Below are 21076 nucleotides of genomic sequence, written 5' to 3' on the forward strand. Positions count from 1 at the left end.
TGTGTGAAAGGGGTCACCAATACAAAAATAACTTGAAAATAACTGGGCAGACTGAGAGTCAGGTGTCAGGAGGCAGGAGGCAGGCAGGCTCAGGTTACCAGGAGATCCGTAGGAGCAGGTATAATAGGGGAAGCAGTCCTAAGCAAGGGAAACCCAGTTGCAAGGACAACATCCTGGTCCTGTGCTTGGTTTAAATAGAATACCTAGGGAGAGAGAGAGAGCTTAGGGAGAGAGAGAGAGGCTGTGTGAGTTGCAGGTTGGAGGCAGCACTGTAATGGTTGGCTGAATGCTAGGGGGCAAATTTGCAAGCATGCCGTATCAGGCAAGGTGGATGGATGATCTAACCAGTGGGATTTTAGGGTATCTGCTTGAGGCCAGGGCCATCCACATGGAAGCCTTCTGCATTCATACCAGCTCCAGGGCACCCTTGGCCCACTCCCTGACAGCATGGTTCTTCTTACAGCTGAAACCCCAGAACTTCCCACCACTTTGGGGGTTCTGCAAAATGGAGAGGTCACTGAGCAAAAGTTAGAGCAGCCAGGAAGGCATAGTGCTGCAGAGGCAATTGGCTCTTGCTTCTTACAGGAAGGGAGAAATCTGTGCATGGAGGATCTCCTCTGTCTCTGGATCCTGGGGGAACAATCTCCCCCCTTGGAAATAACGCCTTATAATTCCAAAAGTCATTAGAAGGCGTTGCATGGCAAATTACATCTTTTTACTGGTTTCTTAAAAGGTGAACAGTTCTTTGGTGTTGAGTTTGCTTTGCTTGTTTCTGTCATAAGTGAAACATTATCTGTGACAGTAAGTGTGAATTTTGGGTATAACAACAGAGCTGTGGAGTTGAGGTCAAAAGGTAAATTCTTCTTTCTGCAACATGTTTGATCAGGCTGAGATATTGTCGGTAGTGCTGTGAACAGAAGCAATGTGACTCCCAGTGGGCAGAGCTTGGAGAGGGAGAGAACATAAACAGAGAAAGAGAGGCCAGAGCTGGCCTGGCCTAGTGTACTGTGCTCTGCCAGCCAGCTTGCTCTGGCTTTAATGACTGATTTCCCGTTCCCAGGCATGCAGAGCTCAGTCTCTCATGGGAGGGAGTACTTCAAGTTGCTCAACAGAAACCCCACTAAGTGATGAGTGGGCCAGTGCTGTTTGCCCCTTAAAAATGTTGGCTTCAAAAAGTTTTGAAAACTAGTCATTATCAGGGTGGGGAGGGAGTGCACGTGAGCATGGTAGTCATCCATACAGCTTACTTTGGAGGGAGAAGTACACTGGATACTGCTGCCTTCCTGTCAGAGGCTGGTCACGGTGGTAATTCAGTGCCTCTGAAATCTAACCACTTCTTTTGATGCCTGAAAAATGGATTTGAGTGCCGGCCTTTAGGCACCCAGTTTTGGCCTATGTGACTTGCTCATGGCCACAAAGCACCAATAACAGAGCAGGGAATGGAACTTGGGTACTCCTGGCTGCTTGTCCCATGCTGAGCTCACTATACTAGTATGTATATGGATGTAAGATGATGCTTGAAAATTTAAACTAAAAGAAAAACCAGGAAAGTCAAAAGTTAATTGCACCACAGAGAGGGTCTCCATGCTGGCTCTGCATAAGCCAAATTAGGGGCAGACCGTGGAATTGGACTAGAGCCACCTTTATGCCGATCCATCCCAACACCACACAAAACAAGTGTGGCTGGGCTACAAAACTTGATTTCAGGCCACCGAGGGGAATAGCAGAAGTCAAGGAGGAGGGAAGCTGCCCCTGTATGATATTCATTCCATCTACACACAGCCTGAATATTTTGTGAACAGTAAATATGTGGGTGTAGTGATCATCCCTAAATGGTCCCACCCTCACCATTCCCATCCCCACTGTTTTAATTTATCTGCCTTGGTTTCAGTGTCAGATGATTCATCACCTAGAAGGTCTGTGTAGGGAAACTGCACAGGTCATCACAGTGTTTTACTTTTGTGTTTCTCTCTAGAGTGCTGATATGTGTGTTTGTCTTTGAAATCAAGTTTAAAACAAAGGCTAGTGAAAGAATTCTTCACTGGGCCAAAAGGTGCCCCCCCCCATCCGTTTGGACTTATTTAAATTTGGAAGGTGTTAGTCTCATGGCAACACTAAGCAAAAGGTGTGTTGAACATTTTTTTTGAAGGGGGATGGGATTAGTCAGAGCTCTGAAAATAGAAGTCTTTTTTTCCAGCCATTCACACACTCCTCTCTCTGCTAATATCTGTGTTTTGAAGTTAGCAGGGCTCACTGAGCCCTTGGTTTTGTTCCAGATGTAGGGCATGCAAGAGCATTGTACATGTTTTGTTGTTGTTTTAACATGCCTGTTGGAAACCTCATTGCTGACAAACCTAAGCCTTCATAATCACCACAGGTTTGAATCCACTTCCTGATGCTTTGATAGACTGGTGCTTGCCAAGTATCTCTTTAGTGATTAATTTATTTGAAAAAAATCCCAACAAAACAACCCAATAACAACAGGCTCCCCCCACCTCCTGCTCCCTTTAAGAACTATTTTAAAAGACAACATTTAGGCTTTGTATAAAACAGCTTTTATCAACCCTTTCAGCTGTTCTTCCCTAAATAATGACAAATGCTTTGGCCAAATTTAAACACCAAGGGCCTGATTGCCCCTGGCCTTTCACTTTGTTAAATCATTTATGCCTTTGCAAACTAGCTGCAAAATCTTACCAGGTCAGAATGCTAAACCTACTATGGACAGGGCAAGGCAGTGGAGAAGCAGAGCCTCCGAGCAGCTAAGATGCCCTTGGCACAAGTCTGGAGACAGGGCCAAAAGTGGCATCAAGCCATTTTCCTGTTCCATGGTCATGGGGACCGTAGAGAGGTTAGCTGGGGCCCTCCTCTCTCTGGGGCAGCGGGGACCCACACTGCCTCACTCAGTTCGGGAAGAGGTCTAGCAGGGAATTAGTCCGGCTGCAGGAGTCTATCTCTGTGGCCTTTGCGAGAGCAGAAACAACACAGTTAGTCATCAGCTCAGGCCCTAGGTCAGGGTGGGGCAATGGTGAGACAGGTGTTCAGGCCCTCAGGCAGGGGCTGAGCAATAACAGTACATAAACAGCGAGACCAGGCCCTGGATCTGGAGCAGGGCTGGTGCAAGAATGTTTTGCGCCCTAGGCGAAACTTCCACCTTGCGCCCTCCCCCGCCATGCCCCTGCCCTGAGGCGCCCCCCCCCGCGGCAACTCCCCCCGTCCGCCCTGAGGTGCCCCCTTGCGGCAGCTCCCACCCCACCCTCTGCCCTGAGGCACCCCGCCCCAGCTCACCCCTGCTTCGCCTCCACCCCAGGCACACGGTCGCTGCTTCACTTTTCCCGCCTCCCAGGCTTGCGGCGCCTAAGCTGATTGGTGCTGCAAGCCTGGGAGGCGGGAGAAGCGAAGCAGCCACAGCGTGCTCGGGGAGGAGGTGGGGTAGGGGTGAGCTGGGGCGAGGAGTTCCCCTGCGTGCCGCCCCCCCCTTACTTGCTGCAGGCAGCCCTCCCTGCGCTCCCCTGCCCCAGCTCCCTCCGCCTAAATGCCAGCGGCGACCGGGGCAGCCGAAGATCTGGCCGCCGTGGTCGCTGCCGAAGAAAATGGTGCTTCCCAAATCCTAGTGCCCTAGGCGACCGCCTAGGTCGCCTAAGTGGTTGCACCGTTCGTGATCTGGAGGCCTGGCTGAAGGGGATACTGCCACCCGCGAGTTGGGTGGCAGGGGGGATGCAGGCCCTTCCACTCCATTGTGTCCCAGCCCAGACCTAGCAACAGCAGAAGACCCTCTGCTGCATCAGTGCGGATCCTGGCTGCAACACACTGACATGGGTTCTGGCAGTGTCACAGCCAGACTAGAGTCGGCTGCCCCTGGGCTACTTCCGGACTCCCCCTCTTGAGGTACCTGGGTCAAGGTGGTGAGCTCAGGGGGATCCAACACCATGGGTTTCTTGGGATTGCTGGCACAGGGCTAGCTCAGCAACTTCTCCGGGTAGCTGGCCTGGGGCAGGCCCGGCCAGCCCTTGGGTCCACCACAGGTTGCCAGGGCTTCCCAACCTGAAGGTAGACCAGAGGCCGCCGGTCTCCCTGGCGGCTGCTCTGTTAGTGAGCTCTGGGGTCGGGCTTTTATACTTCCTGTGCCATGCCTGACCCTCTGAGGGGCGGGCTCAGAGCTCCTTGGTTCTGCTCACTCTGGTGTCTGGAGGGGTTCATCTCTCTCTGGGGCAATGGGGACCCACACTGCCTCACTACAGGGATGATGGGCACCAGTTTACCCCCTTACCCAAGATAAGGATGTTTTCTTTTATGCAGACTGTTTGTGATCCACAGGGGTCATTTTGAGCACAGATGCAATGTCAGTAGTGAATATTATGATCATCTAATCTGACCTACTTGTAGCCCAGAGAGCTAGCTTTAGCATTATTTTATTTAGCAGTAACACAAGGAACCTACAGGCCTATATCCTGTAAGACACTGGCTTCACCAGTTAGCATAAGGCTTGAGGCCTACGAACTTTGGCACAGACAAATGGCCTAACGTTCACCCCTAAGTTTTGGGGAACTGAGAATAGCATTTAAGGGGGAAGTTTGTCCATAACACCACTGGCCAACACAGGAACATGCCAGCTTTTGGATATTTTAGGATAGATCATCTACAGATGTCTGACCACAAGAGTGCCATGGTAATGAATTGATATATATGGTAATAAGTTGAGATCATTAACATGCTAACCTATAGGAGAAGGGCACTGCAACATTAGTAGAGTGAGGAAATACAAATAAGGAAAACCCCCTACTGAATATGCATTAGGCATAGTGGCATCAACATAACATATTATAAAATTGTATCTCAGCCTGTGAGCAGGAGGAGAGAAAGAGGTGAGGTGCCAGAATGATGGCCATTGATGATGAGGAGGAAGGTGATGGTGATGAGGAAGATAATGGCTAACATTTCAGGTTATTCTGCAGGTTTGATGTGACTATATGGATGTGTAGATGTACATTCTGTATTATCTCTGTCTTGCTGGGTTAGAGTGTTTGTGACTTTGCTATATGTATTAATAAACTATTGTAAATACAGAAGGGTTCCTAAAGTGTGAGTGTTGCAACTGTGCACATTGAAGTTCCTAAATGACCAGTAATTATAATAATACAGGACCTGATCTTGGGACAAGAACCTGTCAAACCTTAGAGTGATTACTAGGAACTCTTAAGTAATCAATTTAATGAATACGTAATTTATAATTAGGGTACATCCTAATGGGCCATGGAATGGGCCAATGGGTATGGGCCATGGAATTTCATCCAGGGAGTTCTGCATTGAGCCTAATAACTTGAGGTTGAACTAGAGCATAACTTTTAGAAAAACTATAGTCTTGATTTGAAGACCCCAAGTGATGGAAAATTTACTTGCATTCCTTGGTCACCTGTTGCAGTGGTTAATTTTCTTCACTGTTAAATATGCTTATTATTTCCAATTTAAATCTTCCTGATGTCAACTTCTAGTCACTGGATCTTGTTATGCCTTGCTATGTTAGACTGAAGAGACACCTGGTAGCAGATGAGTGGCAATACCCCTTTTCCCTCTCCATGCTTGGGGCCAGGATGGGGTGATGTAGGAACTACTATTTTGGATCTGTGTCATTGGAGGATTCCCGTACACAAGGGGAATCCTCCATTGTCCAACTAAACCAGGTTAAAGTCTCCTTTGGACCCCCAGAGATGCACAATGCAGGCTTTACAGTCTGGAGAATCTAGCCTTCTATGTAATTCCCTTTAGCATTTCCTCCAACTGTTGTTTGCTCAGATTTAGTGCAGTTTATTTATATAGACTGTGCCCAATCTGCTTTCTGTAAATGTGTATTTTGTTGTACTTTTATGAAAAAACATTAATAAAAACAACATGAACAGAACCATGTACATGATTTTAAATGACTTAGGCTGTAATATTCTTCCTCAGTGCTACAAATCCAAAGCACAACAGCATGGGAACCAGAATCTAAAACTGACTAGATACGGAAAGTAAAACTGGCTAGTCTCATTCTACTACCCAGGCTGAGCGAAATGCAAAACACAAAATGAACATAAGTAGCAAAATGTGTGTTTTATATTTTAAAATGTGTTTGTATTAATAGCCTAAGATATAGGGAGTCGCAAAACCAGGTCAGGATTTTTGTTTTAAATATGCGAGGGTCTGATTCTTGACTCACGTCAGAACATCAGTGGAGCTGATGTTGCTCCACTGATGGCAACAACATTACTCTTGATTTAAACATGCGTAGGTGAAAGGAGAATCAGGCCCATGATTTTCACCTTGACAATGTTTTTTAAATAAAATATAAACAGGAGTCAGAAATCCTGCCAACCAAAGACTACTTCTGAAAAATCATATTCAATTGAATATGCTAAATATGCCACACAATTCACTTTAAAGGGTGTGTCTAAGAACTTTTCTTCTAGCAAATGTTCTTTCGTAAAATAAATGTATTTGTGCCTTTAAAAAAAAATAGGGAAATGAAAATGCTGATTCTGATCTTTTGTACATCTGATTTAAATCAATGCATATATAAAATCAGGCCTTAAATATATTAGCACATATGTAGTGGGGTAAGACTAAGTCCAGGAATAAACCATCAGAACCAAAGCTTTATTCATCGTCCTTGAATATTTTGGAATAAATTCTGTGTTGTATATCTTGAGATGCAGCACCGAGCACTTAGCCTGGCAGAGAGCTGACTTATGGCCACCTTACCTGGCTTGACATTTTTGAAAAGAAACAGTTATTTAAATGGTTTGGTGAAAAATGACTTTTTGTTTAGAAATTTCAAAATCATTTTTAAAAAGTTAAAAAATGCTAAATGCTAACAATCAAAACATTCTGTTTGACTTGAAGTGATTTTTAAAAAACTTTTCAATTTGCTGAAAATTTAGAAAAAAATTGTTTCCTCCCCAATTTGTTGGAATTGCCAGGAAACCAAAAAATCCATTATTCACACCGCTCTGCTTATCATGCTCCCATTTTGATGCTTAAGTGACTCACTCATCAATCCCAAACTAATGTGCTAAGTGACTCACTAAAGAGCCACTTGAATCACTGGCAGAGTCAAGAAGTTTGCTGATCTTAATATTAAGCATTGCAGGACAGGAAGCAGTAAGGTGTTTGATATAAGTTGGTGCCCATAGCTCAAGGCAATGGAGACCGTTTTTATGACTTCTGTGACAAGCCTTTATTCTGAATAGGTTGCTTTGGGAGTGAAAGAATTGGCATATGCAAGCACCTGAGACCCATGAAAACTCACATTAACAATTTTCTGTATTGATCCCATGGAGTGGCAGAGCTGCCTACCCATTCCCAGTTAAATATTCTCTACAACCTACAACCCAAGACCCAATGCTCCTGTTCTTCACCAGTAAGCAGAATAGCTTTCTTTTTTAAACATAGCTTAATCAATACCTGTATGCATTAAGGCATTCTAGTCTCTCTGACACAAAAACTTGTTACTGTAATACACCGTTTAAAAGCTCAGATTTTTTTCTGGACATGTACGTTAAAAATTTTTCAATTTATCCTATGAAACAAAAATTAAGAATCTTTTAAAATAATAAATAGAAAATATTTATTATACAGCATCATCAAGATCATTTTGACAAAAAGGCCATTTGAATCAAGCATTTGACAGGCCAAAAGAAATAACTTTTACAGGAAGTTAACAGCTTGTACAGCCACATACACGAAGGTGAGTTCTTGCCCTTTAGATACACTTTATGTATGTGTATGTTTACAGTTTTAACAATTACAAACTTAGAGCTACTACACTGAATTTCAAGAAAACTCCTACTCATGATATTATGATTAAACAGTAGTAAAGTCAGTGCTTAATGTGTTCAAATCAGCTAGGTCAGACAACCAAAAATTTGCCATAGGCATACATATCTATATAGCTATCAATCATTTTGTCTTATCTAACTCATGTCTTCAAAGTACTAGCCCTGTTGCTATTGGTAGCAACACAAAACATCTTATACTAATAGTAGGTATGAGAATATAGAATCCTTTACTAGTATGCTTCTCAAGAGAAATCATTACATTTTTTCTTATTTCTTTAATCTAGCTACAGTTTAAAAAAAAAAACCCCAAAACAAAACTGTGAGCCAACAAAAACAAACCAACAAACCCAATGGCATCTTTAGGTTTGACCAGAGACCTCAATTTTTCAACAGAGATGTAGTCATTTCTTTGGGCAAAGTCAATTCATGCTTTTCACATCAAGATGATAATAATAATAATTGGCAACAAGTCATATTGAAAGGAATACCATAAAAAGAAAAGAGTAAGGATTAAATATTGGATCTGATTTGGGGTACCAGCCAATTATTTTAATGCTGCTGCTATATAATTAGATAAAAAAATAAACACTTTAATAGAAGAATTGATTACTGGCAACAGGCATTTTTAGACTAAAATGAAATAAAAGGGGAAAAATCAAGTATAAATATGAGGAATTCAGAATAATTCTGGCAGAAAACATACGAGACCTATGACAAAAAGCAATTATGTAATTACGTTGGCATGAAAAGAACACTTCACAAATATCAAGAGAAAATAAAGTGTAGAAATTATGGAACAGATCCTCAGCTGAAGTCAATCAAGCTATGACAATTTACAGCAGCTGAGGATTTGCTCCATATGAGTGGCCTATATAACACAATATCTAATATATAAAAAACAAAAACCAGCCGACGAACGAACCAAATCAAGCCAACCAAACAAACCACAGTTCATTGAATTGATGCACTCAAGCCACAAGAGTTGGATCTGGATTTTGAACCCCAGAACATTTTAAGAATGTTTGGGGCAGGGTTTTGGTTTAGGCCCATCTCTGGCAAATGTGTGAACTGTGGAGAGAAGAGGGTGTGAAAAAGGACAGAAACAGAGAAGTATAGAAATGACCATTAAAAATGAAAAGAGCAGAAAGGGAAACCATATAGGCAAAAAACACAGACACTTGGAATAAGACATGTAAGTAGATGAGGCTGAGAGGTAAAGGACAACTCTGAATAGATCTGGATCTTTGTGTACATATTAAGCACTGATGAAAGTTCTTGTCTCAATATGATTTTATTTGTAACTATCTGAAATAACTAGAAATGGTCTAAATACTTTTTCCAGTCTTGCCTTTATAGTTTTAATACTGGCATGTGCAAGATTTCTAAAACAGACTTTTTATTTTGGTTAACCACACTTGTTGCAAACATTTAAAGTAACAAGCTCTCAAAGCACTAGTTATCAATAGCATATTTCCACATAATAAAATATCTGCAAAATAAAGCATCTATTATAAGGGTAACAACTGTCTTAGCTTATATATGAAAAATGTGTTAGCACAGCATACAAACCTTCAAAGATCTATAGTATATTTGTAACAATGCTATAAAACATGATTGGAACATAAAAATATCCATGTATATTTGTAAGACAATCTTCCAGTGGCAGTTATTAGACATTACATTTCACACATACTATACACACACACACACACACAACCATACACTCATTCTCTTGCTTCTACAATGGATTTTATGACTCACGATAAAGAATTGCCTTTTTGTTTAAAGTAGTAATTGTTGCTATAAGTATACAGTTATTTTTGATGTATCTGTTCCTATAGTAACACAAAAACCAATGTAATCACATGGCAAATATATTGTATTATGAAAGATTAGTTGGTAAATATTTTGCTACCGTAAATGTAATGTAACAGTTTAGTCACATGGCTTGCAATCTTATACAAAAGGGCAGTTCTTCTTAGTACTCAGAACATTACAAGTACTACAATAAAGGCTCTTTTAACCAGACCTCTTGAATCTTCATCACAAAAAATGTTGTGATTATCGTGGCCCCTTTTCAAAATCAGCACAAGTTAAAAAAAATCTAATGTGAGCAACTGATTGTTCTGACAAAACTCTTTTAAAATCATATGTCAGCATGTTAGCTTTGCTTTTCCCCAACAGACATACTAGAGCGACTTGCATTTGCACTTTATCCCACCTAGTAAACCAGAAGAAATATAAACTCTCAGACAGAGATCTCTTCCCTCCTTCCTGCCACACCCTGCCCCCTCCAGCTCTTGCATCTGCTGCTTCTTCACCAGATAAAGAATTACAGCCATGAGATGTGTTAGTGACTTATCCATGGTTGCATTTATCCAGAGTCATTTCCAAGCATTACCAAGAGAGTGTGTGAGTGTGAGTGATTTTTATGTTTACTCATTTTTTTGCTATAGAAGTTGTTTATTGGGTTTGTGCTTTGTCAGAATTTCCTATTGTCTCCTCAAAGTACAACTCTTTTATTATTTTTTTTAACAGCTAAATAATTTAAGCCCTCAAATAGATCATTTTTAGTGCAGGATACAGTTTGTGTCCCATCACATATAACATCACATTCTGCTTTCTCATGCTTCCCCACCCACACGTCTTGGTTCTTCCCCCCACCCCCCAGCAATTTCCAGTTGAAAGCAGCCAAAATCCTTCTTCTTCACACCTTGATGTAATCCTCATTCTACAGGGTGGAGGAGCTTTGTTTATAATCCCTCAGGATGACTGAAGCGTAGGTCACGTTTGGGGGGGTGCAGAGCACTGACTCCGACACTGGGGAGCTGGGCACCGAGCTGCCAGAAGCCACCGAATCTCTGAAAGGAGATGGAGGTGTCAGTGCTGGTGAGTCTTCCAGAGTCAGTTTGCTAGTCGCCTGCTCCTCTTCCTCCTCCTCCTCCTCCTCCGTGGTCTCTGGCCTCTCGTACACGTATCCTTGGATGAGCTTAAACTTCTCGCTTTCCACCTCGTCGGCCGGCGGCGAGACCGACTCTTCACTAAAAATGGCCATCTGGAGAGGAAGCACCTGCTGTTGCTGCAATGGAGGCTGGTAGAGGACCCTCACTCCATTCCCTGCACTGGGCATGGGGATCACAGAGTTGAAGTCAGGAATGCCGGTGGCAAACTTGTTGACCACGCCTTGCAGCTGCTCCACAATAGATCTCTGCTGCAGCACCAGACTCTTGGGGGGCTGTTCAGGTAAGAACAGGTTGGTCTCTTCTGCCATTGCCTGAAGTGGGGGTGTTGCTGTCACCCGCCTGTGCACCACCATGGAAGGGCTGCTGGGCTGGCTGAAGCGCACTGGCTCGCTCTCTTCTTCCTCCACCACATTGTAGAGAGTCTTACTGCTGATGTCTGAAAAAGTCAGGCTCTTGCCTTGGCCATGGTAACTTTTAGTGAGGGGCTTGATTACTGCTGTCTGATTGCATCCTGTCTCCTTGCTCGTTACATGCATTGAGAGTCTGTGCCACATGTGTTGTCCCTTGGGAACATGTCTTCCACCTGGTTCAGACCATGACACAGACTTTCCATTAGAACTATGAATAAAATAAAGATGGGTTTATTTGCATTTACAATATGCACACATGTACAGCATAACAAACAAGCCTAGAGAAATACTTGGCTGCTTTGCCTCATTAATCAGTTCCCCTGCTAGTCAGATAATCTTGGAACCAGGCACAGAGAAATACTATGAAGAGAAACCAAGATTTATCTTAAAAGCAGCAATTACCAAAATTTGCATCTGAATCCAATTATTCCCTGCAAGCTACTGACCCTGCAGCCAAAACAGAAAACTTGACACTGAGGGCATTGGAAAGGTTACCCAAATTTTAGGCATGGCAGGTATTTTGGTTTACATCTAAGTTTGCCTGCTGTATCTTACAGGGAAAAATAACAGGCAGAGCTCTAATTAATGCTGACTGCTGTTTACATGAAAGATTTCCAAACTGATGGAAGAAAAACAAACCACAGTCTTAGCCCTTGGCATTTAAAATATTGGTAGCAGAAGGTACTGCTAATAACTCTTTCTGTCCTGTTAGCCAACCCCTCTCCCTCTCCCCCTCCCAAATGTAGACATACATTAAAAGTCCCAGATATTAAAGGATCTGAGGGCCTTCCTAGAGGGAAATCCAACACTCTGCTCCACTTTTATGATTTGTGAACTCAGACAGGAAGAGTGGCTCTCTCCACCCATCCAGGAGTCCTATCAAAATTAAGTGGGACATCATAGGACAAAAGCTTTGTTAATTGCCCCATCCACCCATGGAGAAGTATATGCAGCAGGCCTCATCCCGTTGATTTGAATGCCAAAAAAAGGAAATAAAAATAGCTATCAGGAAGATTTTTCATCTCTTTGCTGTTTGGACTCTTACAAGGGCTGGAACAAAGAACCAGAAAAGCAGAGATCCCCAGGATTGACCTGGGGTAAGCCCTGAAAAGGCATTCAATGCTGGCAGATTACAACATCTCGCTCCACTTTTGCAAGCCTAGACCAGTGGTGAGCAACCTGCAGCCCACGGGCCTCATGCAGCCCATCAGGGTAATCTGATTGCGGGCTGCAGGTTGCTCACCACTGCCTTAGACTGAACTCATTTGTCCATATATGTTGCCTGCTTTAACCTGTAAATAACTCTCTCATTTCTTTTTCCTAGTCAATAATTCTTAGTTAGTTTACTATAGGATTTACTACCTGTGTTGTCTGTGGTGTGAGATCTACGGAACAAATTGATCTGGGGCAAGTGACTGGTCTTTTGGGACTGGGAGCAACCTGAGTATTTTGTGATTTTTGGTGTAAGTGACCATTTATCACTAAGTCCAGCTTGCCTGGGTGCCAAGATAGACTGGAGAGCCCAAAAGGACTGGCTGTGACTTCATGGTAGGACTGATTTAGTAATCTAGGAGTTCACATTTGATGCTGGGTTGATGAAATCCAATTATTGAATGCACCACCAATTTGGGGTGTCTGCTCTGTTCTGACAGTATACCCTGAGGTAGTCACTCACTGTCACAAACCATTCCAGACAGTGTGACAACAGGCAAAAATAAAAAACTGTAGAACGCTGTTCACAGTTTGTTGATTTGTTTGTCACTGCAGAGCATGCCTCCGTATTTTCAGTGCAGAGTTGATTTAACTCAACCCAGGTATGATTTTCAAGCAGGGAAGAAAGTGCTAGCATTTAAGATGGTTGGTTCTTGAAAGTGCAGGAACTAGCAGCTCGCGACGCCTGGCCAGAAAGGGTTAAACATCCTGCAAAATAAATAAACCTCAAAAGACATGTGGAGGGATAATGTTTGTATATTTACATATGTATGAGCAGGGTCAATCAACAGTCCCTGTCTATGCTGTATTCTGAGAGTCAGAGATCAAAAAAACATCCTAGCATTTAAATGAATTTTAAACATGGGTTATCTCGGTATTCATCTCTCTTTGAAATGTACTGTGAACAGTGGAGGAACAAGCAAATGGCCTTAGGTTAATTCTATAGCTAAGTACCAGTGATGGACCTCCTTCAAAGTCATCCTAATTACCTTTTGTTCCTGGAGGAACTCTCAACTTGTCAACAAGGACATGAAATTGTGTAAAAGATCCTTGGGTCCTGATTCTGTCATCTCAGATACAGGGGAAGCTTCGGCAAAAGGACTGAGATCTCAGTCCTAAACTGGAACACCCTGCAATGACTTTGGACTATTTCTGAAAGAACTCTGCAACTACAGAACTCACCATCTCTGCTATGAAACTGAACCTCAGTGAACTGAACTCATATCTGTATGCATATTGAGCTTTTAACCATCCTCTCATTTGTTTTTTAATAAATTTTAGTTTAGTTAATAAGAATTGGCTGTAGGGTGTATTTGGGTAAGATCTGGAATATTCAATAACCCGGAAGGTATTGTGTCCGATCCTTTGGGATTGGTAGAACCTTTTCTTTTATATGATGAAATAATATTTTCAGCAATCTTCATCATATTTGACTTAGGAACCTGGATGGAGGCCTGAGGCTGGATCACTTTAAGGGAACTGTGCTGTTTGGACTCTGTCAAAGCATTCTAAATGGGGCTTTTGGTGAGAGTGAAAACTTGAGGACCTGGCCTGTGTTCTTATCCTCAAAAGAGGAACCAAAATGCAGTGAACCAAAGAACTGTGCTTTCCTATCTTCCTCCGACATCCCTGGAAGCAGTGCCTGGAGGGGAACAGTATCTCAGCAGCTATAGCACACATTACAGAATTGTGATCAACAGAACCAAGCATAGATATTCTCATTGCTGACAAAACCAATAGAAATAGTTACTGCAGATAGATCAATTACTTCTGCAGGGAGGCCCAGGGGAAGAGAAAAACTAAGATTCTCCCCCACAGCGCTACTTTTGAGTTCTTATCTCAGGAGGAAGGGAATTAAATGTGGTGTTTGTGATGATAATATGTGTGTTATAAAGAGGAAAAATCACAGTGGATGTGAGAACCAGGGGATAGCAAAATTATGCTGGGGGAGACTTATCAGGAACATAATAGCAGCCATACTGGGTCTGAGCAATGGTCCAACTGGCCCACTATCCAGTCTTCTGACAGTGGCTGGGGCCAGATGCTTCAGAGGGAGTGAACAGAACAAGGCAGTTATCAAGTGATCCATCCTCTGTCATCCAGCCCTAGCCTCTAGCTGTCAGAGGTTTATGGACACCCAGAGCATGGGGCTGTTTCCATGACCATCTTGGCTAATAATCGCTGATAGATAAGTTCCTGGAGGATCGGTCCAATTCTTTTCTGAACCTAGTTATATTTTTGGCTTTTACAACATTCCCTGGCAACAAGTGCCAAAGATTGACTGTGTGTTGTGTGGAGAAATACTTCCTTAAATTTATTTTAAGCCTGCTGCTGAGTAATTTCATCAAGTGACCACTGGTTCTTGTGTTATGTGAAGGAGTAAATAACACTTCCTTATTCACATTATATAGTGGCATTATGATATTTTCTACCTTATTTTCTATCCCTTTCCTAATGGTTCCTAACATTGGGTTAGCTTTTTTGACCGCTGCTGCACATTAAGCAGATGTTTTCAGAGAACTATCCACAATGTCTCCAAGATCTTTCTTGAATGGTAACAGCTAATTTAGAACCCATCATTTTGTATTTATAGGGGTTATTTTCCACTGTGCATGACTTTGCATTTATCAGCATTGAATTTCATCTTCCATTTTGTTGGTCAGTGTACCCAGTTTTGTGAGATCACTTTATAATTCTTTGGACTTAACTATCTTAAGTATGTTTGTATCATGTGGAAATTTTGCCACTTCACTGTTCACCCTTTTTTCCAGATCTTTTATTAATGTGATGAACAGCACTGGTTCCACAGGCACCTTTGGGGGACCCCACTACTTACCTCTCTCCTCTGTGAAAACTGACCATTTATTCCAACTCTTGTTTCCTATCTTTTAAGCAGTTACCAATCCATGAAAGGAATTTCCCGTTTATTCCATGACTGCTTACTTAAGAGCCTGTGGTAAGGGACCTAGTCAAAGGCTTTCTGAAAGTCCAAGTACAAGATCTTGGGCACAGAAGAGGGAACATTATGTGGAAACAACATCTAATAGCAATGCACTTTAAATCCCAATTCAGCAAATCACTCAAACATATACCAAACTTTAAGCATGAGTAATTCCATTGATTTTGCTGCTCTCTCTCATCCCCACGCAGATTTCCTTCAGCACGGTTCATGTTCTTGTTTCTCGACTCTGCTCTCTCTCATGCTAAGTAGACTTCATTATCATCATCTACTCCCTCATTCCTAACCTCTGGTGGTCTCCACCCCTTTAGCCTTTCTGTGCCCAAGATCTTGAATATTACATGATGGGCAAAACTGCCAAGAACTCCCTAGCTCCATCTTCATCTACCTCTTCCTCCCACTCCATTAATTTTCCTCCCTATCACATTTTTGCCTGCTCGCCTCAAATCCAGATCTTCACTAAAACTCCTGCTTCTGCCCTCCACTATGCCTCCAACACATACTAAAAGAAACCAAACCAACAACCATATGATAATCAAACTAACTTGCAACTCCACCACCAAAATATGTAATAACTACTTGTTCACTCACTTCAGTTTACTCTCTCTGGATGAAATCCTGCTTCTACTAAAGTCTATGGGAGGTTTGCCATTTACTTAAATGGGGTCAGGATTTCACCCTCTCTGGTGATTATGTTAATTATGTCTGAACTAGCTTTAGAATTTTGGTAGCCATCCTCTCACTCTCATCTTCCACTTTACTACTTCGCTCAATTTCTCATCCTCTTACTTCTTTTTTCTATTTATTATCTTCTATCATGTCAATTTACTGTTAATTCATATTTGATACACAAGTAATAATGCAAGCGAATCATATAAATATGTGAGCTTTGTCACTTTAAACTCAGAAGGAAGGCAATCAGGGAATTGGATTCAGGTTAGTGCATCCTGTCAAAACCTTTAACATGCAGCAGAGCAGTGGTTATTCTAGAACTAAGATCAGGCACCTTGAACACAGTTATCTGGAATTCAGAAGTGAAGGTGGGGCTGGGAGAAAGCTACTCAATGCACACACCTTAAAGTGAACTATAAAATATAAAACAGCACAGGAAAAACAGGAACCTAAACTGTTCATTCAAAGCAATGAGTACTATCCTGAATTCATTTGGGATACATACAGACCATTTCATAAGAGATTGTTAAGAACATAAGAATGGCCATACTGGGTCAGACTAATGGTCTCACCTAGCCCAGTATTCCATCTTCTCATAGTGGCCAATGCCAGATGCTTCAAAGGGAATGAACAGAAAAGTTCAATTATCCAGTGATCCATCTCCTGTCATCCAGTCCCAGCATCGGGCTGTCAGAGGTTTAGGGACACCAAGAGCCATGGTGTTGCATCTCTGACCATCTTGACTAATAGCCACTGATAGTCCTATCCTCCAGGAACTTATCTAATTCTTTTTTTAAACCAGTTATTCTTTCAGCCTTCATAACATCCTCTGGCAACAAGTTCCACAGGTTGACTGTGCATTACGTGAAGAAGTATTTCCTTGTGTTTGTTTTAAACCTGCCGCCTGTTAGTTTCATAGGGTGATCCCTGGTTCTTATGTTATATGGAGAAGAAAATAACACTTCCTTATTCATTTTCTTTGCACCATTCATGATTTTATAGACCTCTATCTTATCCTCCCTTAGTTGTCTCTTTTCCACAATGAGCAGTACCAGTCTTTTTAATCTCTGGTCAGATGGAAGCTGTTCCATACCTCTAATCATTTTTATTTTCCTTTTCTGTATGTTTTCCAATTCTAATATATCTTTTTTGAGATGGGGCATCCAGAACTGCATAAAGTATTCAAAGTATTGGTGTGCCATGGATTTATATAGTGGAATTATGGTATTTTCTGTTTTAGCTATCCGTTTCCTAATGATTCCTAAAATTAGGTTAGCTTTTTTGACTGCTGCTGAGCATTGAGCAGCTGTTTCCAGAGAACTATCCATGATAACTCCAAAATCTCTTTCTTGAGTGGTAACAGCTAATTTAGATCCCATCATTTTTATGTATAATTGAGATTATGTTTTCCCATGTGCATTACCTTGCATTTATCAATATTGAATTTCATCTGCCATTTTTTTGGCCAGTCACTCAGTTTTGTGAGATCCATTTGTAACTCTTTGCAGTCTGCTTTGGACTTAACTACCTTGATTAATTTTGTATATTGTCTGCAAACAGTGCCACCTCACTGTTTATCCTTTTTCCAGATACTTTATGAATATGTTGCATAACCCTGGTCCCCACACAGATTCCCATGGAACCCTGCTATTAACCTCTTTCTTGTGAAAATTGACCATTTATTCCTACCCTTTGTTTCCTGTCTTTTAGCCAATCACTGACCCATGAGAGGATCTTCCCTCTTAACCCATAACTACCTACTTTTCTTAAGAACCTTTGGTGAGGGACCTTGTCAAAGGCTTTCTGACAGTCCAACTATACTATATCCGCTGGATCACTCTTGTCCACATGATTGTTGACCCCCTCAAAGAATTCTAGTAGATCTGTGAGACATGATTTCCCTTTGCAAAAGCTGTGTTGATGTTTCCCCAACATAGTGTGTTCATCTATGTGTCTGACAATTCTGTTCTTTACAGTAGTTTCAACCAATCTGCCCAGTACTGAAGTTAGACTTACCAGCCTATAATTGCTAGGATCACCTCTGGAGCCTTTTTAAAAAAAATGGTGTTACATTAGGTATCTTCCTCCAGTCATTTGGTACAGAGGCCTATTTTAAGCGATAGGTTACATACCACAGTTAGTAGTTCTGCAATTTCATATTTGAGTTTCTTCAGAAACCTTGAGCTTATACCATCCGATGCTCGTGAACTATTAGTTAAATTTGCCAATTTGTTGAAACATTTCCTCGATCAACACCTCAATCTGGGACAGTTCATCAGATTTCTCATCTAAAAAAAAATGGCTCTGGTGCGGGAATCTCCCTCACATTCTCTGCAGTGAAAACTGATGCAAAGAATTCATTTGGCTTCTCAGTAATGCCCTTGTCTTCCTTGAGTGCTCCTTTAGCTCTTTGATTGTCTAGTGGCCCCATTGCTTGCTTGGTAAGGTTCCTGCTTCTGATGTACTTAAAAAAAGTGGCTGCTAGTTTTTGTATCTTTTGGTAGTTGCTCTTCAAATTCTTTTTGGGCCAGCTACTTATATTTTTACACTTGACATGCCAGAGTTTATGCTCCTTTCTATTTTCTTCAGTAGGATTTGACTTCCAATTTTTATAAGATGCCTTTTTGCCTCTAACCACCTCTTTGACTCTGTTTAGCCACGGTGGAATTTTCTTGAGCCTCTTACTTTTTTTTTTTTTTTTAATTTGGGGAATACGTTTAATTTGAGCCTCTATTATGATGTTTTAAAAAAGTTTCCATGCAGCTTGCAGACATTTCACTCATGACTGTTCCTTTTAATTTCCACTTAACTAGCTTCTTCATTTTTCTGTAGTTCCCCTTTTTGAAATTAAATGCTACTGCGGTGGGCTTCTTTGGTATTCCCTCTCCCTCCACCAAGGATGTTAAATTTACATTATGATCACTATTACTGAGTGGTTCCACTATATTCACTTCTTGGACCAGATCCTGTGTGCCACCGAGGACAACATCAAGAACTGCCTCTTCCTTTGTTGGTTCCAGGACTAGCTACTCCAAGAAGCAGTCATTAATTGTGCCTAGAAATTTTATCTCTGCATCCCAGCCTGAGATGACATGTACCAGTCAATATGGAGATAGTTGAAATTCCTCATTATTATTGAGTATTCTATTTTTACAGCCTCTCTAATATCCCTGACCATGTCACAATCACCATCACCATCTTGGTCAGGTTGTTAATAGTGTAGTCTTATTGCTACAGTCTTATTATTCAAGCATGGAATTTCTATCCATAGAGATTCTATGGTACTGTTTGATTCATTTAAGATTTTTACTACATTTGCCACTGTTTTCTTTCACATATGGCGCCACTCCCCCATCCTCACTACCTACTCTATCATTCCTATATATTTTGTACCCTGACATTACCATGTCCCATTAATTATTATCATTCCACTAAGTTTCTCTGATGCCTATTATCTCAACATCCTCATTTAATACTAGGCACTCAAATTCACCCATCTAGTATCAGAGCTGTAACTAGTTATTTTAGCACCTGGGGCAAGCAAGCATATTTGCTCCCCCTAACAACAACATGGGGGGATGGTCACAGGGGGTCACATGCCCCCCTTACCAGATTTCTGCCCTACATTTAGCACAGAAGTTTTCAAGCTGTGGGGTGTATCCCTGGCTTTCTGTGCTGTGGGAGCTGGGGTGCTGGCTAGCTGGCAGCCCTCCCTACCCTGCTTCCCAAGCTGGGCTGCCTCTGCACGGCCAGGCGCTCGGCACAGCTCTTAGCTCCACCTCTGACACACTCTTGCCTTTCCCACAAAGGAGCCTGGTGCCAGCTGGTGACACCCCCTGGAGCCGGCCCCTGTCCATGGAGCCTGGCTGCCATGAGATGCTTGCCTTGGGGAGCATCTCATGGCAGCCAGTCTCTGCGGGCAGGGGCTGGCTCCAGGGGGTGTCACTGGTTGGCACCAGGATCCTTTGGGGGACAGGAAAGGGCAAGTTGGGGCACAGCTTGGAGCTGTGCCACCCGCCCTGCCTGGGCAGCACCCGGCAGTGCAGAGGTGGGTCGGCTCAGGGAACAGGGCAGGAAGGGCTGCCAGGCAGCCAGTGAGCGAGTGCCCTGGCACAAGCGGACTGGGTGATTCACACCAGCTTCTCATCTGCCGGCTCCTGGCAGGAGGTGATGGTTTTTAAACTGTGGGGTGTGCCCCTGCTCCCACAGTTTGAAAACCTCTGTGCTAAATGGAAGGCAGAAATCCGGGGGCAGGGTGACCCCACATGTCCCCTCATTCTGCCCCTTTTCTCTGCCTCCATGGCTTTGTGCCCTGGGCGGTTGCCCTGCTTGCCCCCGCCTTGGTTACAGCCCTGCTTAGTAGTATTTAGACTTCTTGCATTTGTATACAAGCAATTATAAATGTTGTCCATATTTAGTTGTCTGCCTTCATGTGATGCAATAGAATAGGACTCTTTTTCATTTGACGGTTTCTCTTCAGCTCCTACCTGCACTTTATCAATTTCTATCCTCTTCTCTTTACTATGATATAAAGAATCCTTGTTAACTGATCCTCACCTACAGGATGTCTCTGTCTGAACCATGTGCTCCTGTCAGAACTTTCCCACAGCCCTTAGTTTAAAAACTTCTCTACGACCATTTTAATTTTACGTGCCAGCAATCTGGTTCCATCTGGGTTTAAGTGAAGCCCATCCTTCCTATATAAGCTCCTCCTTTCCCAAAGGTTCCCCAGTTCCTACTAAACCGAAACCCCTACTTCCTACTAGAGACAACTGTGCCTCCAGATAGTAGGGGGATTGGGGGGGAAGAGTGAGGACAGCTGGCTTCAGCCGCGTTACTGAGCATGCTCAGTCCATGTGATCATGCTCAGTACAAGCCAAGCAGAAAATTTGGGTGGGGGGAATGTGAACCCACATGGCCCCTCATGCATTACCTCTGCCCTACACCATCATCTCATCCACGCATTGAGACTCTGCAGTTCTGCCTGTCTATCTGGCTCTGCATGCGGAACTGGAAGCATTTCAGAGAATGCCAGCCTGGAGGATCCTG

General features: G+C 42.6%; 1 protein-coding gene across 1 annotated transcript in view; it reads right to left on the minus strand.

Annotated features, from left to right (window-relative positions):
• Positions 1–7575: 7575 nt before the first annotated feature.
• GRM1 (glutamate metabotropic receptor 1) overlaps positions 7576–21076 on the minus strand; it is a 286217-nt gene continuing 272716 nt past the window's right edge. Inside the window, exon 12 of the mRNA XM_039532360.1 lies at positions 7576–11392. Coding sequence (XP_039388294.1) covers positions 10543–11392 — 850 coding nt within the window. The 3' untranslated portion in view covers positions 7576–10542. The remainder of the gene's footprint in view (positions 11393–21076) is intronic.

This window comes from Mauremys reevesii, linkage group 3 (assembly GCF_016161935.1).
Source record: "Mauremys reevesii isolate NIE-2019 linkage group 3, ASM1616193v1, whole genome shotgun sequence".
NCBI classification, from domain to species: Eukaryota; Metazoa; Chordata; order Testudines; family Geoemydidae; genus Mauremys; species Mauremys reevesii.